The sequence below is a fragment of the Macaca thibetana genome, chromosome 16 (assembly GCF_024542745.1).
Source record: "Macaca thibetana thibetana isolate TM-01 chromosome 16, ASM2454274v1, whole genome shotgun sequence".
NCBI classification, from domain to species: domain Eukaryota; kingdom Metazoa; phylum Chordata; class Mammalia; order Primates; family Cercopithecidae; genus Macaca; species Macaca thibetana.
The window spans coordinates 76,907,232-76,928,861 of record NC_065593.1 but is presented as its reverse complement, the minus strand read 5'-3'; the positions used below and the strand labels follow the sequence as shown (position 1 = coordinate 76,928,861).

The following is a 21,630-nucleotide window of genomic DNA, read 5'->3' as shown; positions in this document are numbered from 1 at the left end:
AGCGGCCTGGTCAATGAGGTTGGATCGTGCTGGCCCAGAAAGCCACTTCCTGCCGCGACTGGAGCCAGCCGTCGTGAAAGCTCCCCCCACGGGGAAGGAAGTGGCTCTTGGGCTGTTTATTTTGGCTGCGGGCTCGCAGACGGCGCCGGGGGCAGCGGCCACGCACACCGGGCATTTGTCTAGCTGGGCTGGGAGGCGGCGGAGCGGGGCGCGCCACAGATTGAGAGGCGCACGGCGGTGGAGGGAGGGGCGCCCAGTGGAGAGGGGGGCGCACGGTGACGGAGGAAGTGGCGTCCCTTGAGGGGGTGCAGGATGTCGGGGGGAGGGGTGCTCCGTGGAGGAAGGGGTTAACGGTGGCGAGGGGAAGGGAGTACCGCAGATTGAGGGCGAATGGCGGCTTGGGGAGGGGCACTCCGTGGAGTTGGGGGCGCACGATGGCGGGGGCAGGGGTGCCCCTCGGGGAGCAGAAGCAGAGAAGACTCGGAACTCCAAGGGCAGGTGGATCTGGGAGCCCCAGATCCTGGGCACTGGGTTGGGGGAGAAAGGTGTGACCGTCCCTGGGATGCTCCGCCTCTGGGGATCCAGGCCTGGTGACCCCCAGTGAGGAAGAGCCAGTGAGAGGAAAGGGCTGGGCGCTGCCCGGAGCAGAGGTTGGAGGCGAGAGCCATCGCTGCTTGCTGTCCCGCGGCCGCTCTCCAGTTCTTCCGGCAAGGGGGGCCTGGGGGAGGACTGGCCGAAAATATTGTGATGCTTTGGTCTGAAGTCAAAAGCCATCAGGCCACCATGACATTGCGAAGGGGAAGGCCAGCGCGCGCCAGCATTTGCCTTCCCAGAGAACCCCAGGGGCTGGCTTCCACCCAGCCCGCATTACCCCCACCCCGCCCCCACCCCGGGGGCGGAGTCTGGGGGATCAGCAAAACCGCGGGAAAGGTGACAGTCTCCTTCCCCACCACCCCCTGCATTTAGTAGGTGGAGGGACAGTCCCACCTCTCCACTCATTCCCTGCCAGAGTGTGGTTTAATGTCTTCCTAAAACACAGGATACACAGTCCGCAACACAGAGATTTGAAGCGGGGAGAAAAGCGTCTCTGGAAATGACTGGTGTGGGAAGCCCGCCACTGCTCTACAAAGGGTGGCCTGTGACAGCAACAGCGCATCCACTGGGGCTGTGTGTGTAGGTTTTAGGCACAAGCGCTTTAAGCTGTGGGAGGAAAGCAGTTTGGCCTGGATGGGATGGAGGGGCTGTTGGGGAGGAGGGAGGAGGGTGTGAAAAGTGGAAGGTGGCCGGTAGAGGGAAACCCGCCATAGTTCAGGATGTCCGTGGGGATGTTGCACAGTTGGGCAGGGTATTGGGCTTCGATGTCATGTGAGCCTCCCTCCTCCATGGAAGCCATGCACCCCTGGTCCAGCCCAGGATCTAATGTGCGTGCATGTACGTGGACACAGTCTCTAGCCAGGCGTGGTGCAGGGTGGGGTGCTGGGTCCCCAGAGTTGGCCCCTTAGCAGGGTGGGGCTGGCAGCTTCTGCTGACTCAGGGACATTTCCAGGCCTGGCCTCGAGGTTAAGCAGCTCATTGAAAACAGCTGCTCCTCTTGGCTGGCGGCCCTTTCAGGCGGCCTCTGGCTCTCCCTGGGATAACCCCTCGCCTCTGAGTGGCCTGGGGAGGGGCAGTGAAGGGAGAGAGGCTCAGAGGCTGGAGGCCACCCTGCCATGCCCTCAGGGATGGAACTGAGTCCCCTCCAGGGCTGGCCAGCTGGCCTCCAGCCCCCAGCTTTCCAGGAGCTAAGCCAGGTGGTCGCTGGGGCCTGCGTTCCTGCCTGCAGCTTTTGCTCCTGCGGTTCGGCAGCTTGGACCGCCTTCCTTGTCCTTGGAATGCCTTCCTTGTCCTTGTCTCTGCTTGCAACTTTCAGGGTTTTATGTGACATGCCTCTCATTCAACACATATTTGTTGAGAGGCCACTGCATGCCAGGCACCATGCTAGAATTAACTTCTCATCTGCCTCCTTCATCTGTGATGTCTTGAGAGCAGCCATCTTATCTGAGGTCAGACCTCTGGCTGCCTCTGTGGATGGGCTGAGTCCGGGGAAACTGCAGAAACAGCTGAGGGTTTTGCTCCAGAGACACAAACTGTTGTCCAGCCTTTGCACTCAGTCTCGCGACTTCACAAAAGCATTGTGTGCCTTGAAGCAGACAGGATGGGAGAGGAGGCCTCAATGACCATCAGCAGGGAGGGAGGAGATGGGTTACTCAGTGTAGGGCAAGTTGCTTTAAAACCCAGTTGCCCATGAGCACAGGCATGTTTCCCAGGTGATGACCTGGATGTCTGAGAAGCAAGAAGTGTGGACTACATCAGAAATATTCCTATCAAAGTAGACACGGTGGCTCACACCTAGAAACCCTGCACTTTGGAAGTCCAAGGAAGGAGGATCAGGAGGTTGGGGCCAGGAGTTCAAGATCAGCCTGGGCAACAAAGCAAGACCCCATCTCTATAAAAAGTAAAAACAATTAGCTGGGGCCGGGCACGGTGGCTCACGCCTGTAATCCCAGCACTTTGGGAGGCTGAGGCGGGTGGATCACGAGGTCAGATCGAGACCATCCTGGCTAACACGGTGAAACCCTGTCTCTACTAAAAATACAAATAAATTAGCTGGGCGTGGTGGCGGGCGCCTGTAGTCGCAGCTACCAGGGAGGCTGAGGCAGGAGAATGGCGTGAACCCGGAAAGCGGAGCTTCCAGAGAGCAAGATCGCACCACTGCACTGCAGCTTGAGTGAAAGAGCAAGACTCCATCTCAAACAAACAAACAAAAAACAATTAGTTGGGCATGGTGGGGTGCATGCCTATAGTCCCAGCTACTCTGGGGGCTTAGGTGGGAGGATCACTTGAGCCCAGGAATTCAAGGCTGCAGTGAGCTATGATCATGCCACTGCACTATAGCCTGGACAACAGAGCGAAACTCTGTCTCTTTAAAAAAAAAAGAGAGAAAGAAAAGAAAAAGAAAGAAAGAAATATTTCTATCACACTTCATTTATCTGGAAAGTTCATTTCTATCTATCACCTTCACCCCAACTGTGCAGGCTTAAACTTTTCCATGGATTGCTTCATGAGATCAGCCTCTCCAGCTTCATTATAAACGAATGAGGGCAGAGGCTGTATCTTCTGATTCCTAGGCTGGATTGCAGTGGCGTGATTATAGCTTACTACTGCCTCAGACTCCTCGGCTCAGTCAGTCCTCCTGCCTCAGCCTCCCAAGTAGCTGGGATCACAGACACATGCCACCACACCTGGCTATTTTTTTTTTTTTTTTTTTTTTTTGAGATTGGAGCATCAGTCTGTTGCCAGGTTGGAGTACAGCGGTGCAATCTCAGCTCACTGCAACCTCCGCCTCCCGGGTTCAAGTGGTTCTCCTGCCTCAGCCTCCGGAGTAGTTGGGATTACAGGTTTGTGCGCCACCACACCCTGCTAGCTTTTGTATTTTTAGTAAAGTTTCACCATGTTGGCCAGGCTGGTCTTGAACTCCTGACCTTGTGATCCACCCGCCTCGGCCTCCCAAAGTGTTGGGATTACAGGCGTAAGCCACCGCTCTCGGCCTACACCTGGCTAATTTTTAAATTTGTTGTAGACATGGGATCTCACCATGTTGCCTAGGCTTGTCTTGAACTCCTGGGCTCAAACAGTCTTCCCACCTTACCCTTTCAAAGTGCAGGGATTATAGGCATGGGCCACTGTGCCCAGCGTCTGGTTCATTTTTAATTTCCCTTACAGTGCTTCATAAATGATTATCATCCGTATGGGATAAGAAAGCACCTGAGGGAGCAGCCAGAAGGATGATTAGGAGAATGGGCTGAGGGTCCAGCCTCCAGGTACCTCCTCTGAGATGGCCTTGGTGCTGCAGCCAACCCAAGAGGCTGGTCTGACAGGTCAGAGGAGGTCCTAGAGCAGTAGCCTCCCAGGAGATAAGGAGAATGGGACAGAAACCGAATGCAGACAAGCTCATTAAGAAAGGGAATGCAGGAGCCCAGCTGGCTGCAGATGATCTTGAGTGATTCACAGAATAGAGGAAAAAGCCTCAGGGATTCAGGGACAGGACATCCAGCATCTCTAGGGCTCACTTCCTTCTCTTTCCATCTCTTTGTCCTGTTTCACTCTGCTTCTCTTTATATATTATCGCCTCATTGTAGGAAGCATGGCCATTGGCAGCCCCAACCTAGCAATCTTAATAAGAAGAGAAAGCTTTATGTGTTCCAGGGGAGTTCTTTAATCAGCCCTGTTTGAGTTATGTGCCCCATCACTACGGCCAAGGGGATAGACACTGTCATCAGCTCAAGAGTGAGCCTTGTGCCCACCCACACATCCACATAGCCAGAGGTACACGAGACAAGGAGAACAAGAAGGGGATGGGAAGTTTCCTGGGCAGATAAAGGCAGTTCAGTGAGGTCACAGATTGTTATCATTGCCATGTCTTCATTGTAGAGCCCAGTGCCCTGCCAGACCATATGGTGATAAGGGCTGGGATCATGTCTGTATTGTTCACAGTACCCTCAATGCCTAATGCCCTGCTGGCATCTATGAAATTCTCAATACATCATTGTTGGATGAATGAATGAATAAATGAATGAATCACACCCAGCCAGTGCTCAGTGCGCAGCTCCCTGCCTAGCTTCATTCATTTCTTCATTTACTCAGTAAGAACATATTGAGCCACAGCTTGATGCGTAGCACTGGGCTAGGCATGGGTTGATATTCTACAAAATATAAAAGTGGTCTTTGTCCTTGGGGAGAAGAATCCCAAGATCCTTGTGAGGGGCACTGCACCTTCTGTGGGGGGCACTTTTGCTCCCTGCACTGACACCTGATGCTCCCATGCATATGGATGAGGCTGGGGGGTGGGTGAGGCTGGAGGGGCCCTCTCTGGATGTGGGGGTGGGAGGGAGCATCAGGCCTCTGCACTCTGAGCTCCCTCTGCCCGCTTTGTATGTGCTTGATGAAGCACGGGTACAAAGAACACAGAGCCAGCTCTCAGCATGCCTTTTCTCTTTCCCCAGCAGTTCCAGCCCAGCCTGAGCGTGCACTCCCCCTCCACTAGGCCTTGGAGAAAGAGCCTCTTTTCAGTGAGGGCCCAGGCCCACCGGCCACTTCGGGTGGAAAATGCTCTCCCAAGCGACCCCTGATCCTGGCTTGGCAGAGTCCCCCCGATCCACCTACAGGAATCCCCCTCAGCCTCTCCTTTGCTTTGCAGAGCTCCTGCACGCCTCTCCTCTGCTTTCTGATTCCTCAGCTTTTTCTCATTTGCTGCCAAATGAGAAAATGCAAGAGGTTGCCTTTGTCCTCTCTTGCTGCCAAATGAGAAAATGTGACCTGCGTTCTTTACTCAGTGCCTCCTCCACATTGCAGTCTTCAGATCTCTGCCCAGCGGAGTCTCTTGGCCCTTGGGAGGCACAGAGCTCCTTGCAACACCCCCAGACACCTGGGATTTTAAAGGCTTGTTTGCTCTTATGCCCAGCAGTTCTCCTCTAACTGGATTACAAATCCTGTGCGGGGAGGGACGGTGCTGCGAGTTTCCTCGTGGTCCCAGTATTGCCTGGAACATGCCGTGCACCTAGCAGAAAGTTGGGTGGATTTGAACCCAGAGCCTAGGATGTCAGAGGGAGGAGGGGCCTCGAAGTTGTGCCTCATGTGACAAAGGGGGAAACTGAGACCTGAAAGTTACTTCTGTTGGACATTCTAATCCCATCCCCTTTCTGGGCTTCAGTTTCCTCTGTCAAGTGAGGGGAGGTTGGCGTGACCCTGGGAGCAGCCCTCTCGACTAACCTGGGCCTCTTTTGGACTCTTCATTCACCGTTTGCTACAACTGCTACAGCCCACCTGGCATTGATTTAGCACACTTGTGGATTTTCTGGCTGGGGAGCAGAGGAAGATAACATCCTCTTGGGCTGTTGTGGGCTCACATGAAGTTTTGGGCTTCATTTTCCTGTCCTATCTCTGAGAAACATCTACAAAACAAGCAATAATTTTTTCTTTTTCCGGCCCCAGCCTCCTTTAGCTACCTCCTGCCAAGGGCCATTTTCTGGTAGTACTGCCTGGAGTAGAGTTTCTGAGAACCAGATACCCACTCTTTAAAGGAAGCTTGGGCAGGCATGGATCAAGTCCTGGAGCTGATTTCTGGTTTCTGGTGGGTGGCTGAAAGGTGACCTAGTCTGTTTGGGCTGTTATAACACAAGACCATAAACAGATGGCTTGTAAACAATAGAAATGTATTTCTCACGGCTTTGGAGTCTGAGAAGTCCAAGATCAAGGTCCCTGCAGATTCAGTGTCTGGTGAGGGCCACTTCCTCGTGGACAGCTGTCTTTTCACTGTACCCTCACATGGTAGAATAGGCGAGGGTCTCTCTGGGGTGTCTTTTATTAGGACACTCATCCTATTCATGAAGGCCCTTCGCTAATGACCTGAGCACCTCCCAAGGACCTCACATCCTAATGCCATCATCTTGAGGGGTTAAGATTTCAACACAGGCCAGGCGTGGTGGCTCACTCCTGTAATCCCAGTACTCTGGGAGGCCAAGGTGGGAGGCTTACCTGAGGTCAGGAGTTTGAGCCTAGCCTGGCCAACATGGTGAAACTGTGTCTCTACTAAAAATACAAAAATTTGCTGAGCGTGGTGGCGCAGGCCTATAGTCCCAGCTACTTGGGAGGCTGTGGAGGCAGAAGAATCACTTGAACTCGGGAGGCAGAGGTTGCAGCAGTGAGCAGAGATCGTGCCACTGCACTCCAGCTGGGGCAACAGAGCGAGACTCCATCTCAAAAAAAAAAAAAAAGATTTCAGTACATGAATTTTTGGAGGTTAACACATTCAGTTCACTGCAGGAGGGAAGGAGCAGGTTAAGGGCAGAGGACCCAGAGATTAGCTGTGGCAGTTGTCCTAGGGGTACTTTAGGAAGCTCACTTTGTCCTGCCCAGAGAGGAACCCCATCCCAGTGCTGTTAGAGGACAGAGGGACAGGGTCCCTGCCCCAGCCTACACTCCCACGCTGGTGTTTTGAGCATCAGTGACAGGAGCTGTGCTCCAGGCTGCTGGAACAAGGAGCAGAAAGATAGGCTGGTTGTTTGTGATTATTATCTAGGCATGAAATTTGTTCATTCATGCATGTGTTCATTTGTTCCTTCAGTATTTAAGCATTACTCTGTGTCAGGCAGAGCTCTAGGTGCTGGGGATACAGTGGTGGCGAAGACAGAAAACAAGAGCATGTCAGATAGCGAGTTCTGGTTCTGGAAGTGGCAGAGTAGCTTTTGTCAGTCTAACTCTCTGGCCAAGAATGCTTATAGACGAAGGGAAAAACATACAATATGGTGATTACGGTGATTTGAAGGCACTGGACAGCAATTAAAACCAGACAGATATAGAGAGGAAAAAGTCCTTGAAAGTAAAAAGTAAACCTGGCACATTTAACCAGCTTTTCCCTGAGCATACTGCCTGGTTTGAGGAGCTAACACAGAAAGTGGCAGTTTTACTGGTTAGAGCTTGGGGCCACTAGAAAGGCTAACATTGAGAGGGAAAATCCTGGAAAGGAAGGAGCCATAGAAATTCCTTGTACAGATTCTCCTTAAATCCTTGGTGACTCCTGAACTGTGCGTTTTGCAGAGTAGGGCTCTAAGCAGCCCAGCAAGAAACAGAAGCTGCGAGGCCGAGGTTTCAGTTGCTACCTGGTGCTGAGGAAACAGACTTTAAAATTTAAGTTCCACCAAGTTTGAGGGGCTTAGTAATCACCTAAGGTTTTCTTTCGAAATCCCAGAAGGGCCTCACCTTATGATTAAATCCAAGGTTAAGAGCCACATCTGAAGACTAAAAGCAAGACTCAAACAACCCCGCCCTAGCAAAGCTTAAAACCAAACCTCCACAGGAGCAAGGTAATCCACTAGTAATTTAACTGCCTGCCATAACAAAACCCAGCATTCTTTATAGGAAGATTTTTTTTTTTAATCCAGATTCCCTTTAACATATCATCCCTGACGTTCGGTCTACAACAAAAAAGTCCAGACTCCTTATGATGTTATCCACAATGTCCAACATATAATAAAAATTTGCAGATAGTAGGCAGCAGGAGAAGATGACCCATAATCAAAAGAAAAAACAGTCAATAGATGCAGACTCACAGAAAACCCAGATGTTGAAAAAAATCAGATAATAAATGCCATGAAGAGCATTATAATCAAGTGATATGATAGAGGGTCACTGTGGTCACTTTAAGATTGGGAGGCCAGGAGAGTCTCTCTAAAGATGTTACCCTTTTTTGTTGTTTGAAATGTGAAATGCCAGTAGAAGAAATAATGCATAGCCCCAGAGGCGGGAAAGAGCCAGGCTTGTTCAAGGAAGAACAAGGAGGTCAAAGGGACTTGAGCAAGGTGGAGTAACAAGATTTGAGATCAGACCGTTAGACAGGACCAGATCATGTTAAATTGTGGCTCATAGTAAGAGGCTGAATCTTACTTGAAGAATGATGAATCATCTTTGAAGTAATTCAAGCCGGAGGAAGACTTACCTGCCTCCTGTTGTTGTTGTTGTTGTTTCCCTTTTACTATGAGTGAGGCTGTCACTTCAAATTTTTGTTTGTTTGTTTTTTATTTATTTTTTTTGAGACGGAGTCTTGCTCTGTCGCCCAGGCTGAAGTGCAGTGGCACGATCTCAGCTCACTGCAAGCTCCGCCTCCTGGGTTCACGCCATTCTCCTGCCTCAAACTCCTGAGTAGCTGGGACTACAGGCGCCCACCACCATACCCGGTTAATTTTTTGTATTTTTAGTAGTGATGGGGTTTCACCATGTTGGCCAGGATGGTCTCAATCTCCTGACCTCATGATCCACCTGCCTCGGCCTCCCAAAGTGCTGGGATTACAGGCGTGAGCCACCGTGCCCGGTCATCATTTCAAATATTTAAAAGGCAATTGCACTTCCTTTTTTGCTTTCTATTCATATCTCTTCTTCATTTTCTACTGCATTGTTGATACTTTCCTTAAATTTCATGTATCTAGTTTTTTGGTAGAAGCTCTGCTTTCTTTTCTTTTCTCTTTCTTTCTCTCTCTCTCTCTTTCTTTCTCTCTCTTTTCTTTTCTTTAAGACTAGTAAAGTCAGAAAGGAGGAAAGAGTAGAATAAAGAGTTTGGTCTGTAACTGAATGTGAACAACCAATTGAGATAACTCACCACCTTTGGACCAGCCAGAAGCTCTTTTAATATTGTGGACTTAACTGTTTGCCTCTAATAAGGTACATATATTTTTGTCATTTATTTGAATTTTGACCTTGCTGATGGCATTATATGTTGCCATGAAAAAAATATTTTTTTGGGAAAAAAGTTCTTATGCCATTGAATTCATCACTGTTGTCTATGACCTTCAACACTCCAAAAACATTTTTAAATTTTTTCTAGGACTGATTTATATCTTTAAAAGATTATTCTAGGCCAGGTGCGGTGGCTCATGCCTGTAATCCTAGCACTTTGGGAGTCTGAGGCAGGCAGATTCCCAGAGCTCAGGAGTTCAGGACCAGCCTGGGCAACATGGCAAAACACTGTCTCTTTTAAAAATACAAAAAAATTAGCCAGGCATGGTGGCGTGTGCCTGCAGTCCCAGCTACTCAGGAGGCTGAGACAGGAGAATTGCTTGAACCTGGGAGGCAGAGGTTGCAGTGAACCGAGATTGCGCCACTGCACTCTAGCCTGGGCGACAGAGTCGGACTCTGTCTCAACAACAACAACAACAACAAAAAGATTATTCTGACTGTTGTCTTTGGAGAATGGACTATAGAAGGATGATAAGATCAGCATGGGGGAAGAGAGAGAACTTGAGATTTGGACCCAGGAGACTAGGGTCACATTTCAGCTCCTTCCTTTAACAAACAGTCCTTATGACTCTTGTCATCAAATTCCTTCACCAGCCTCAGCCAATTTCTTTACCAATAACATAGCATAATGCTGACCATTTATAGTCTTCTTACTGTGCCAGACCCTGTTCCAAATGCTTTACACATATTATCTCATTTCATCATTACCAGAGTCTTAAGATGAGGAAACGGTATAGAGAAGTGAAGCACTTTGCCCGAGTCCCATATTCAGTGGCAGAGCTAGAATCGAAATACTAGCTGGCAGGCATGGTGGCTCATGCCTATAATCCTAGCACTTTGGGAGACTGAGGTGGGTGGATCACCTGAGGTTGGGAGTTTGAGACCAGCCTGACCAACATGGAGAAATCTCGTCTCTACTAAAAATACAAAAAATTAGCTAGGTGTGGTGGTGCATGCCTGTAATCCCAGCTACTCAGGAGGCGGAGGCAGAATTGCTTGAACCCAGGAAGCAGAGGCTGCGGTGAGCTGAGATCGCACCACTGCACTCCAGCCTGGGCAACAAGAGCAAGACTCCGTCTCAAAAAAAAAAAAAAAGAAGAAAAGAAAAGAAAAAAGAAAAAGAAAAAGAAAAGAAACACTAGCAGTCAGATTCATCATTTCAAGACATGAAAAGTATCCTGGGGAGCTAGTGACTAGTGGATGCAAAAGTTCTTTGGAGATTGGATGTACTCCATGTGTGTGTTGTGTACGTAAGTGGCAGCCAAGGAACAAGAGGAAGGTGATAACATGTGGATGTCCCACAGATCTGGGTTTGCTTACTGGCTGTGTGACACTGGGAGTAGGTCACTTCATGTCTCTAAGACTCAGTCTGTCTGTCTTTTCTTACCTTCCTTCCTTCCTTCCCTCCCTTCCTCCCTCCCTCCTTCCCTCCTTCCTTCCATTCATCCATCCATCCCTCCCTCCTTCCTCCCTACTTTCTTCCTTTCTTTCTCTTTCCTCCTTCCTACCCTCCCTTGCTCCTTCCTTTCTTTTTCTTCACTGAAACATAACTCACATATAGAATTTACCCATTTAACTCATATACTCATTAAAACATATATTTAATTGGAATTTAGTTTATTCACAGAGTTGTGCAACTATCATGACAATCTAATTTTAGAACATTTTCATCATACCCCCAAAAGAAGCACTGTGCCCTTTAGCAGCCACTCCCCATTCTCGTCACCCACAGGCAACCACTAATTTGCTTTCTGTCTCTATGCATTGAAGCCTCATTTCTTATTCTGTAAAGCGGGTGTGCTATGGTGCGGGGGCAGGTCGGATTTCCCCAGTGACTTCTACAGAGGGCGCCTGCTCAGCGAAGAGATAGGTGGAAAGAGGAGAAGTTGAGGAAGCCAAAGAGTTAAATTGCTGCCTAAAAATTAAGGCGTGAAATAGTTCAGGGGTGCGGTGAGTGGTTTGGGAGGATTCAAAGGAGGAGGAAAGGATGGCACCAGTGCAAGGGGCAGGGGGAAGGGTGAGACAAAATGCCTCTGGACCAAAGAAGAATTTTGGCAGAAAAACCACGCCATGTAATAGAGATTGAGATTGAAGTTGCAATGTGGTGTGTGGTGTATGGTGTAAATGCCTCCACCGCTCCTCATAAAATCTTCAGAAAAGTATGGGGTGACATGCGGGGTGGGAGTTGGGTTTGCTTTTGAGGGTGGTACAGAGGACTGGGTCCTCCCTCCAGGTGAGCAGGGGCTAGAACAAAGGTGGTCCTGCAAGCCTCTGCCTCATCTGGCCACAGGGGCATAGCACTGCCACTCATTTCCACCTCAGAGGGTTGGTAGTGAGGACTGAGTGATTGAACGGATGAGTGAAGGCTCATGGTAGGTGCCTGTCAGCCACACTGGTCATCAAGGGCCAACCAGGAGAGCCCCTGTGATGCCTTCGTGTCCTGCCTTCCCTTCCAGAACCCAACGTCTTCCTCATCTTCAGCCATGGACTGCAGGGCTGCCTGGAGGCCCAGGGCGGGCAGGTCAGAGTCACCCCAGCTTGCAATACCAGTCTCCCTGCCCAGCGCTGGAAGTGGGTCTCCCGAAATCGGCTCTTCAACCTGGGTACCATGCAATGCCTGGGCACAGGCTGGCCAGGCACCAACACCACGGCCTCTCTGGGCATGTACGAGTGTGACCGGGAGGCACTGAATCTTCGCTGGCATTGTCGTACACTGGGTGACCAGCTGTCCTTGCTCCTGGGGGCCCGCACCAGCAACATATCCAAGCCTGGCACCCTTGAGCGTGGTGACCAGACCCGCAGTGGCCAGTGGCGCATCTATGGCAGCGAGGAGGACCTATGTGCTCTGCCCTACCATGGTGAGGGGCTGCTTGCAGGCGAGAGGGTGGGGTCCCCAGTGCCCAGGGGACTGGAGCCATGAAGGACAGATTCCTGGTGACAAGGCCTTTGGCTTCTGTGGACCCTTGGCACTCACATCTTTAATTATAATACGAAGCATTTTTTAATAATTAAGAAAATTAACTTCAGGCCAGGTGTGGTGGTGCATGCCTGTAATCCTGGCACTTTGGGAGGCCAAGGTGGGTGAATCACTTGAGGTCAGGAGTTCAAGACCAGCCTGGCCAACATGGAAAAACCCCTTCTGTACTAAAAATACAAAAATTAGCCAGGCATGGTGGAACATGCCCACAGTCCCAGCTACTTGGGAGGCTGAGAAAGGAGAATCACTTGAACGCAGGAGGCAGAGGTTGCAGTGAGCTGAGATTGTGCCACTGCACTGCAGCCTGGGTGACAGAGCAAGACTTTGTCTCCAAAAAAAAAAAAAAGAAAAAAAAAAAAAAAAAAAAAGAAAAACTTCAAAGCATTTAATTTACTTTTGTAAAAATTGCAAAATACACGCTTGTAAAGTCTTCGAATAGTATACAAGTATATAACATAAAATTACATGAAAATGTCCTTCCCCCAGGCCCACTCTCAAGGTGAAACCCCATTGTAGCCCCCATGGTGTCTTAATGCCTGTCTTGCATGTGGTGAATGGGGCCAGAGTCACCCAGTGAGGGGCTGGCCTCTTGTGGTGGACAGCCCCATCCTGGGGGGCCTTTCCTGGGAGACTCCCTGAGTTCCGAGATAGAACTTTGTGGGGACACAGAGCCCATGGGCTGGGTAGCTGAGCAGAGAGTCCACCGGGCTCAACCCTCCGTGGATGACTTGGAGGCTCCCTCGCCCAGCTGGAGTTTGGACGGGCATTAGGGGTGCTGGGGAGCCCCTTCCCAGCCCTATGAGGTGTGCGGTAAGACCTCCCTCTGGTTCCTGGGCTGACTCAACAGCAGAAGGAGCCTTAAAGCATTATGGGATGCCATTGCCCCTCCCACGTTCTGCCGACCCCTGCGCACACCCAGCTCCCTGGGTTTTAGGGGATTTCTCCTGAGGCTGGAGGGGCGGGGCAGCCTCTGGTGTCCAGATGCCAAGGGCCTGGCCCTTCTCCACCCCCTGCAGAGGTCTACACCATCCAGGGGAACTCCCACGGAAAGCCGTGCACCATCCCCTTCAAATATGACAACCAGTGGTTCCACGGCTGCACCAGCACGGGCCGCGAGGACGGTCACCTGTGGTGTGCCACCACCCAGGACTACGGCAAAGATGAGCGCTGGGGCTTCTGTCCCATCAAGAGTGAGAGCGGTTGGGGTCGGGGGTGGGGGATCCTGGAGGGAGGCTGCTGCTGAGGGCCCGGGCCCAGGATGAGACACTGCTCCCTCCCCTACTAGTGCGGCCTTTTGGTGGGGGAGGGATCCCGGAGGGGGCCTGAAGGACAGGGCTGTCCTGGTGGCAGGTAACGACTGTGAGACCTTCTGGGACAAGGACCAGCTGACTGACAGCTGCTACCAGTTTAACTTCCAGTCCACGCTGTCGTGGAGGGAGGCCTGGGCCAGCTGCGAGCAGCAGGGCGCGGATCTGCTGAGCATCACGGAGATCCACGAGCAGACCTACATTAACGGTGAGTCTGATTGCCTGCTTGCGCCTTTGGAGGGCCCGGGTCCTTTCAGCTTGGGGGCTGAGGACAGGGCGATGGGGAGGGCGGGAGGCTGGGGCTGGGAGTCCTCTGTTCAGTGTACCCCCTTGCTGTCAGGCCTCCTCACTGGGTACAGCTCCACCCTGTGGATCGGCCTGAATGACTTGGACACGAGCGGAGGCTGGCAGTGGTCGGACAACTCGCCCCTCAAATACCTCAACTGGGAGAGTGGTGAGGCACAAGGTTGGGGGCGTGGGGCAGCCTAGGGGCCCCGGGGACTCTTGGCCTCCCGTGGACTCCTCTCCTCGTGTCCTCCTGCAGAGGGGCATTGTGGGTGGGGGAAGCACGGACCTCCACCCGCCTCCCCGGATTGCGCCCCGCTAGCCCATCCAGAGCGGCGCTGCTCCAGGCCGCAAGTCTTGGTGCCAGCCTCCACTCACCTCTTTAGCCACCACTGTGGGCAGCGGGCGCCAGCGCACCCGGCAGCCTGGCCGGGGAGGCGGGGGCGGGGCTGGTACTGGTTGCTGGGTAGAAGGTTCAAGGCGATTTGCACCCAGGTTAAAAAGCGAGGAGGACCCCGTGGTCTGGGGCGGAGCTGGAGCTGAGCCCCAGGCTTCCGGAGCTGAGCACCAAGCTTCCCGAACTGGCTCAGGCTTCCGAGGGAGCAGAGGGAGGTAGGAGGTTCTGAGCAGGGCCCCAGGAGCCACGGTGTGAGCTTCTCTCTCCCGGGGTGCTGGCGCCCTGCCCTCCCCACAGACCAGCCGGACAACCCCAGTGAGGAGAACTGTGGAGTGATCCGCACTGAGTCCTCGGGCGGCTGGCAGAACCGCGACTGCAGCATCGCCCTGCCCTATGTGTGCAAGAAGAAGCCCAATGCCACAGCCGAGCCCACCCCTCCAGGTGAGCCAGGGACTGCGCCACAGGGTGGGGAGGGGCTCCCAGGGCCAGAGACACAGCCACAGAGCTGTGGCAGGCCCAGCCTCTCCTCTGGTTACCACCGTAGCGCAAGGGGACTCTGATCCTCTGACTCTTATTTCATTGTTCAGTTAAAGTCTGAGCAAATTGGAATTTGTCATTAATTCATTTGGGGAACATGTGCTGAGATCTGTGTTAAATGCTGGCAATACTGTTCCCTCGTAGAGACCACAGTCTGCTGGAGATGACAGACATCTCAATGCACAATTAGACTATCCCAGGTCATCAGTGATTATAGAAATATGGATAAGTGTTAGAGGAGCATAGAGAAGAAACTGATTCAGTTTCTGAGAGTTAAGGAGGGGTTTATGGAAATAATATTTGATTTGGGCCTTTCAAATTGAGTGTAAGTTTGAAAGATATAAAGAGGTGTGGGGAAGGGCATTCCTGGCAGAGGGAACAGCATATGCAAAGGTATGGAGGCTTAGAAATACACTGCAGCGTGAGCGGAGATGGCGCCACTGCACTCCAGCCTGGGCGACAGAGCGAGACTCTGTCTCAATTTAAAAAAAAAAAAATACATTGCAGCTTTAAGGGATGGTGAGTGATGGCCAGGCACAGTGGCTCACACCTATAATCCTAGCACTTTGGGAGGCCAAGGCAGGAGGATCGCTTGAGCTCAGTAGTTCGAGACCAGCCTGGGCAACATAGCGAGACCTTGTCTCTGCAAAATATTTTTTAAAAATTAGCTGAGTATGGTGATGCATGCCTGTCTACTAGGGAGGTCGAGGTGGGAGGATTGCTTGAGCCTGCAAGGTTGAGACTGCAGTGAGCCGTGCTTGCACCACTGTACTCCAGCCTGGGCAACAGAGCAAGATGAGACCCTGCCTCAAAAAAAAAAAAAAAAAAAAAAAAAAAAAAAAAGAAAAAAGAAAAAAAAAAAAAGAAAAGGAAAAGAAAGAAAGAAAAAGAAAAACAAATGGATGGTGCCTGTTGCAGTTTGGGTGGAGTATAGATTCTAACCACTTCAAGTATGGTCCTCCAACCAGCGGCGCAGCATCCCCCGAGGGCTTGTTAGAAATGCACAGTCAGGCCTGCCCCAGAGTAATTGAATCAGAACCTGCATTTAACAAGATCCCCAGATGATTCATGTACAGGTACAGTTTGGGAAGCCCTGGCTTAAAGGGCATGGTGAAGGAAAGGCAGGTTGCAGCCAGTCTCTGCAGGGTCTTGGCTGCTGGGCCAAGTTTGGGTGGGGCCGGGTAGGCTGTGGGGAGAGTTTGCAGGTGTTTAAGCCAGGGAGTGTCTGGTTCTCGTTTGTGATCAGAGACAGCTTTAGGGGCCTTGTGGAGGAGTTGGGGCAATGGTCAGGGCCTGCTTTGGGGATTCTGCCCCTTACTGCTGTGTGGCCCTGGGCAAACAGCTTAGTCTCTGGGGTGCAGAGACCTCATTGTAAATGGAGAATAAAGCCAACCCCCTTGCAAGGTTGTTGTGAGGAAGGCTGGAGATCCGGCCTGGCACAAAGGAGTTTTTCTGTAGTTGGCTGTGGATGTTTACTATGGTGTAGATTGGAGGGGCTGTGCAGTTGCCTGGGAAGCTGTGGGGTGGTGGTGAGGAGACTTTTACAAAGAAAACATGGCAATACACACACACACAAAACAAACAAACGAACAAAACAAAACAAACAAACAAAACACTAACCCCAGACAGTAAAGAGCTTACAGATAAAAATTTCTGCTCCTGACCATGGAAGTCTTGCCAATGATCAACTCAGGACTGTTTTTTTGTTTGTTTGTTTGTTTTTTGTTTATTTGAGACAAGGTCTCACTCTGTCACCCAGGCTGGAGTGTAGTGGTGCCATCTCGGCTCACCGCAACCTCCGCCTTCTAGGCTCAAGGGATTCTCATGCCTCAGCCTCCTGAGTAGCTGGGATTACAGGCGGGCATCATTACCTCCCGGCTAACTTTTGTATTTTTAGTAGAGACGGGGTTTCACCATGTTGGCCAGGCTGGTCTCAAACTCCTGACCTCAGGTGATCCGCCCACCTTGGCCTCCCAACGTGCTGGGATTACAGGCGTGAGCCACTGCATCCGGCTTTTTTATTTTTATTTATTTATTTTTTGAAACAGAGTCTCACTCTGTTGCCCAGGCTGGAGTGCCGTGGCACAATCTCCGCTCACTGCAACCTCCACCTCCCGGATTCAAGCGATTCTCATTCCCAGGTTCAAGCGATTCTCATGCCTCAGCCTCCCGAGTACCTGGGATTATAGGCATGCGTGCGCCACCACGCCCGGCTAGTTTTGTTTTGTTTTGTTTTTTTGTATTTTTAGAGATGGGGTTTCACCATGTTGCCCAGGCTGATTTCGAACTCCTGTCTTCAAGTGATTCACCCGCCTCGGCCTCCCAAAGTGCTGGGATTACAGGCGTGAGCCAGGGCTCCGGCCTGATTCAGGACTGTTGACCACTGCTTTATCTCTCATTCCCTAAGGGGCCAGGAGCAGAAGCTTGCAACGTCAGCAGCCCGATCTAAGGCACCCTCATCTCTAGCTGGAGGGAGCCTTGGGCCCTAGCCCAGTCCTCCCAGAAGCAGCTTTCTGAAGGAAGGGACCCGCTGGGAGGCCCGGGTGTGGGCATGCCTAGCCTATCTGTGGCCCCCACCAAGTCCTCTGTCCTCTGGGTCTTCCCGGAACTGCAGACAGATCTAAGACCTCGGATTTCCGCCCCTCTCCCCAGCCCATATCTCTCTGCACGAGGCATATTCTAGGCAGGTTCTGCTTTCCCGGTATCATCACTTAAAGTCCTGTCATTTCGAAGGCAGGCGCCGTCGTGTCCCCAAAGCATCCACATTTCCCAAGCTCCCTTCCGGGTCCTGAGGCCCCTGGGGTCTCAGCAGCCACTAAAATCCGCTTGTCTGGGGCGCCAGCCTCAGGTCTTAGCTCATTGGCTAACAAGAGATGATTGACAGGTCCTGAGCCAGAGAGCGAGCCCAGTCGGGCTCTCCGCCCGCCCAGCTTTGCCGGGTCTCCAGGAGCAGGTGTGGCTGGACTACTGGAATCCCAGTCTGAGGCCGTGTTCTAGTGGGCGCGCGCTTTCCTGCCCGGCTAGGCAGAATCCTGCCCGAGCCTGACACTGTGGGTGGTTTGGTGAAGTCCTGTTTTCTCTTGCCAAGACCAAGTAAGAGCTCGTTTGCCTCAGCTGCCCTCGGACCCCAACCCCTAGAAGGTGAACCTGAAAGGCACGGAAGTTGGGGCAAGGGAGGGCCTGGGACGGGTGGATTTCTCAGCCCTGGGGTTCAGGGTTAGGAGTTTGGAGGGGGAAAGGAGCAAGAGAAGGAGCCCCAGCTGGGGGATGGGGCCGATCTGCAGTGACTTTGAGCACCTTCTAATGTTCTCGGCCGCCCACCCACCAAGACCTCAGATTCCTGCTGGGCCTGCCTGGGCCCCATTAGTGGCTCAAGGCCCCGTTTCCCAATTTTCTCCCTCCTGGGCTGCCCAGACCTGCACAGAGTGGGTGCTCAATAAATGTTATTTGAGAGAATAACAGTGGTTCCATTTACTAGGCAGGGTGGCCGCAAGCCAAGCTTGAATCTCATAGCTGGAAACCCCATTTACAGAGGAAGAAACTGAGGCTCATGGGGCTGGTTTGTCCTGACTTTCTACCCATTGTTTATTGACTGATTGATGCATTGATTGCGATAAGGTCTTGCTGTGTCGCCAAGGCTGGGGTGCAGTGGTGCAATCATGGCTAACTGCAGCCTTGACCTCCCCGGTCAAGTGACCCTCCCACCTCAGCCTCCTGAGTAGCGGGATCACAGGCACACATCACCATGCCTGGCTAATTTTGTATTTTTTATAGAGATAGGGTCTCCCCTTTGTTGCCCAGTCTGTTCCTGAACTCCTGGCCTCAAGCAATCCTCCAGCCTCAGCCTTCCAAAGTGCTGAGATTACAGGCCTGAGCCACCATGCCTGGCCCACCCATTGTATTCTGAGAGCCACAGCCAGAGGAACTGTTCTGTCTTGGGTGGAATCTGCCACCACTACTTGGGTCTCTGCCCCTGGGGCTCCAGCAGCCCTGTAAGATTTTATTCTTTTAGCATTTCCAAGACCTGTGGTTGGGACCGGGATTGACCTGGGAGAGTTTGGAGAGGAGGTGACTTGGAGGCCTCGCCTGTGTTGACATCAACCCAGTGGGTTGGTGCCCAGACTGGGTGGCTCGGTCTCTGAGCAGCGGCCTCATGGGTCTCTGCAGACAGGTGGGCCAATGTGAAGGTGGAGTGTGAGCCAAGCTGGCAGCCCTTCCAGGGCCACTGCTACCGCCTGCAGGCTGAGAAGCGCAGCTGGCAGGAGTCCAAGAAGGCGTGTCTACGGGGCGGTGGTGACCTGGTCAGCATCCACAGCATGGCAGAGCTGGAATTCATCACCAAGCAGATCAAGCAAGGTGAGGAGCTGCCCGCCCATGTGTCTGGGTGGAGGGCAGGGCCTCCCACTGCCCCACCCATCCTGCCCAGGAGCCTCAGAAAATGTTCCTTCCTCCCTACTGGTGGCTGAGGCTGACCTCTCAATGTCTTCTCTCCCCTCCTCTCCTGCCGCACCCCCAGAGGTGGAGGAGCTGTGGATCGGCCTCAACGATTTGAAACTGCAGATGAATTTTGAGTGGTCTGACGGGAGCCTTGTGAGCTTCACCCACTGGCACCCCTTTGAGCCCAACAACTTCCGGGACAGTCTGGAGGACTGTGTCACCATCTGGGGCCCGGTGAGACCTCCCTCTCCCTATCACAGGGCCACAAAATACACCCCCAACCTCCAGGTGCTACCCCAGCTGAAGGATATCCTAGTTATTATCGGTACCTGCCTGGAACCTCTTGCCTCTCAGCAGTCCCCCTCCTCCCCACCAATGCCTTCCCTTCCACGTGAGAGACTGCTGGGACTTGAATCCACCTCCAGCTAGCCAAGTCACCCTGAGCAAGTTACTAGAGGGTCATTGGTGAGATTGGAGGAGTTAATTCTCGGGAAACCTTAGGCGCAGTGCCTGGTGCATTCTTGGTCTCCTCCCAGCTGCCCTTCCCTGCCAGAAGGTGGCATCAGAACCCACATTATGTGCAGATACTTTGCAAGCAGGGCTGCTCTCTGCCAGCCCTCACCCCCAGTGCTCTACCCAGCCCAGGGTCCTGTCATCTCAAGAAATTGTTGGGTTATGACAATTTGCCATGGTTTGGGCTTAGATGTGGTGGAAGTGAAGGAATTGATGAAGGGCTTCAAGCAGAGAAGAAAGACCCTTTAAAAAGGGACAAAGCCAGTTGAGTGCGGTGGCTCACGCCTATAATCCCAGCACTTTGGGAGGCTGAGGCGGGTGGATCACTTGAGGTCAGGAGTTCAAGACCAGCCTGGCCAACATGGTGAAACCCCGTCTCTACTAAAAATACAAAAATTAGCCAGGCGTGGTGGCAGATGCCTGTAATCCCAGCTACTCGAGAGGCTGAGGCAAGAGAAGCGCTTGAACCTGGGAGGCAGATGCTGCAGTGAGCTGATATTACATGACTGCACTCTAGCCTGGGTGACAGAGCAAGACCCTGTCTCAAAAAAAAAAAAAAGGAGAAAGCCGTAGTGACACAGACCACCCTTCCTAGGGACAGAGAGGATGTTCTGCTGTCACATACTGCAAACAATGCTGGGGACTATAGTGGCAGTCATTTGCCTTAGGGGATGCTATTTAAGAATTTTAAAACAATTACGTATTGAGTATCTACTATGTGCCAGGCATTTTTCTGGGTGCTGGGATACACAAACACGCCTGCCCTCAGGATGGAGCTTAGAGGCAGACATACTGCTGACTAGGGGCCTGTGGATACTGGGGAGGGCGAAGACGGAAGCAGGGGCCGAGGACTAAATTCCTCCTCAGCTTCATCAGCTGAGATTCTGGTCTGGGCACACTGGCCACTGCTCACCCTGGCCCTGCAGGCACTAGCCTTGGGAATCCCAGCTGTCTCCCCTGCCATCAGATACTCTAACAATCTTAGCCAGTTTGTTTTTGATGTTTATAAAATGAGCTATCAATAATTTAAAAGGACGCTTTTCCTTTTTTAATTTTTATTCTTTATTTTTTGAGATGGAGTTTCACTCTGTTGCCCAGGCTGGAGTGCAATGGCACGATCTTGGCTCACTGGAACCTCTGCCCCCCAGGTTCAAACGATTCTCCTGCCTGAGCCTCTCAAATAGCTGGGATTACAGGCATGTGCCACCATGACCGGCTAATTTTTTGTATTTTCAGTAGAGGCGGGGTTTCACCATGTTGGCCAGGCTGGTCTTGAACTCCTGACCTCAAGTGATCCGCCCACCTTGGCCACCCAAAATGCTGGGATTACAGGCCTGAGCCACCGCAACAGGCCAGGATGCCTTTCCCATTTAGACAATGCTTGTTAAGTTTCAAGGCGTTTGCACATGAACTGCTTGGGCTCTCATCCACCCTGTGAGGCTTGTGGGTTCATCCTGCCTTCCCCATTGCACAGCTGGGACACAGAGACGTCAGAATCACACAGCAAGTCAGAGACAGGTCTAGCTGTAGGAACCAGATTCCAAGAAGGATTTGGGAGATTTATGGGGAGGTGGGGGTTGAGATTCTTCCTCACCCTCTGTCCCTAGGAAGGCCGCTGGAATGACAGTCCCTGTAACCAGTCCTTGCCGTCCATCTGCAAGAAGGCAGGCCAGCTGAGCCAGGGCGCTGCCGAGGAGGACCACGGCTGCCGGAAGGTGAGGGTGTTTCTGGAGCTGCCCTGAGTGGGGCCACCAGGCAGAGGGGTTACCAGGGGAGGGAGGGATGGATGAACTCCTGCTGCCTCGCATGGCATCGCCCCCTCGTTGGCACCCCCTTCCCCGAGCGCTCCG

The 21,630-nt window shown here is 52.2% G+C and overlaps 1 protein-coding gene across 1 annotated transcript in view; it reads left to right on the top strand.

The window, feature by feature from the left end:
- Positions 1–21,630, top strand: part of MRC2 (mannose receptor C type 2) — a 65,973-nt gene that overhangs the window by 25,099 nt on the left and 19,244 nt on the right. Inside the window, exons 2-9 of the mRNA XM_050764839.1 lie at positions 11,784–12,185; positions 13,321–13,494; positions 13,655–13,819; positions 13,952–14,065; positions 14,591–14,734; positions 18,998–19,186; positions 19,347–19,501; positions 21,388–21,495. Of these exons, the coding sequence (XP_050620796.1) occupies positions 11,784–12,185; positions 13,321–13,494; positions 13,655–13,819; positions 13,952–14,065; positions 14,591–14,734; positions 18,998–19,186; positions 19,347–19,501; positions 21,388–21,495 (1,451 nt within the window). The remainder of the gene's footprint in view (positions 1–11,783; positions 12,186–13,320; positions 13,495–13,654; positions 13,820–13,951; positions 14,066–14,590; positions 14,735–18,997; positions 19,187–19,346; positions 19,502–21,387; positions 21,496–21,630) is intronic.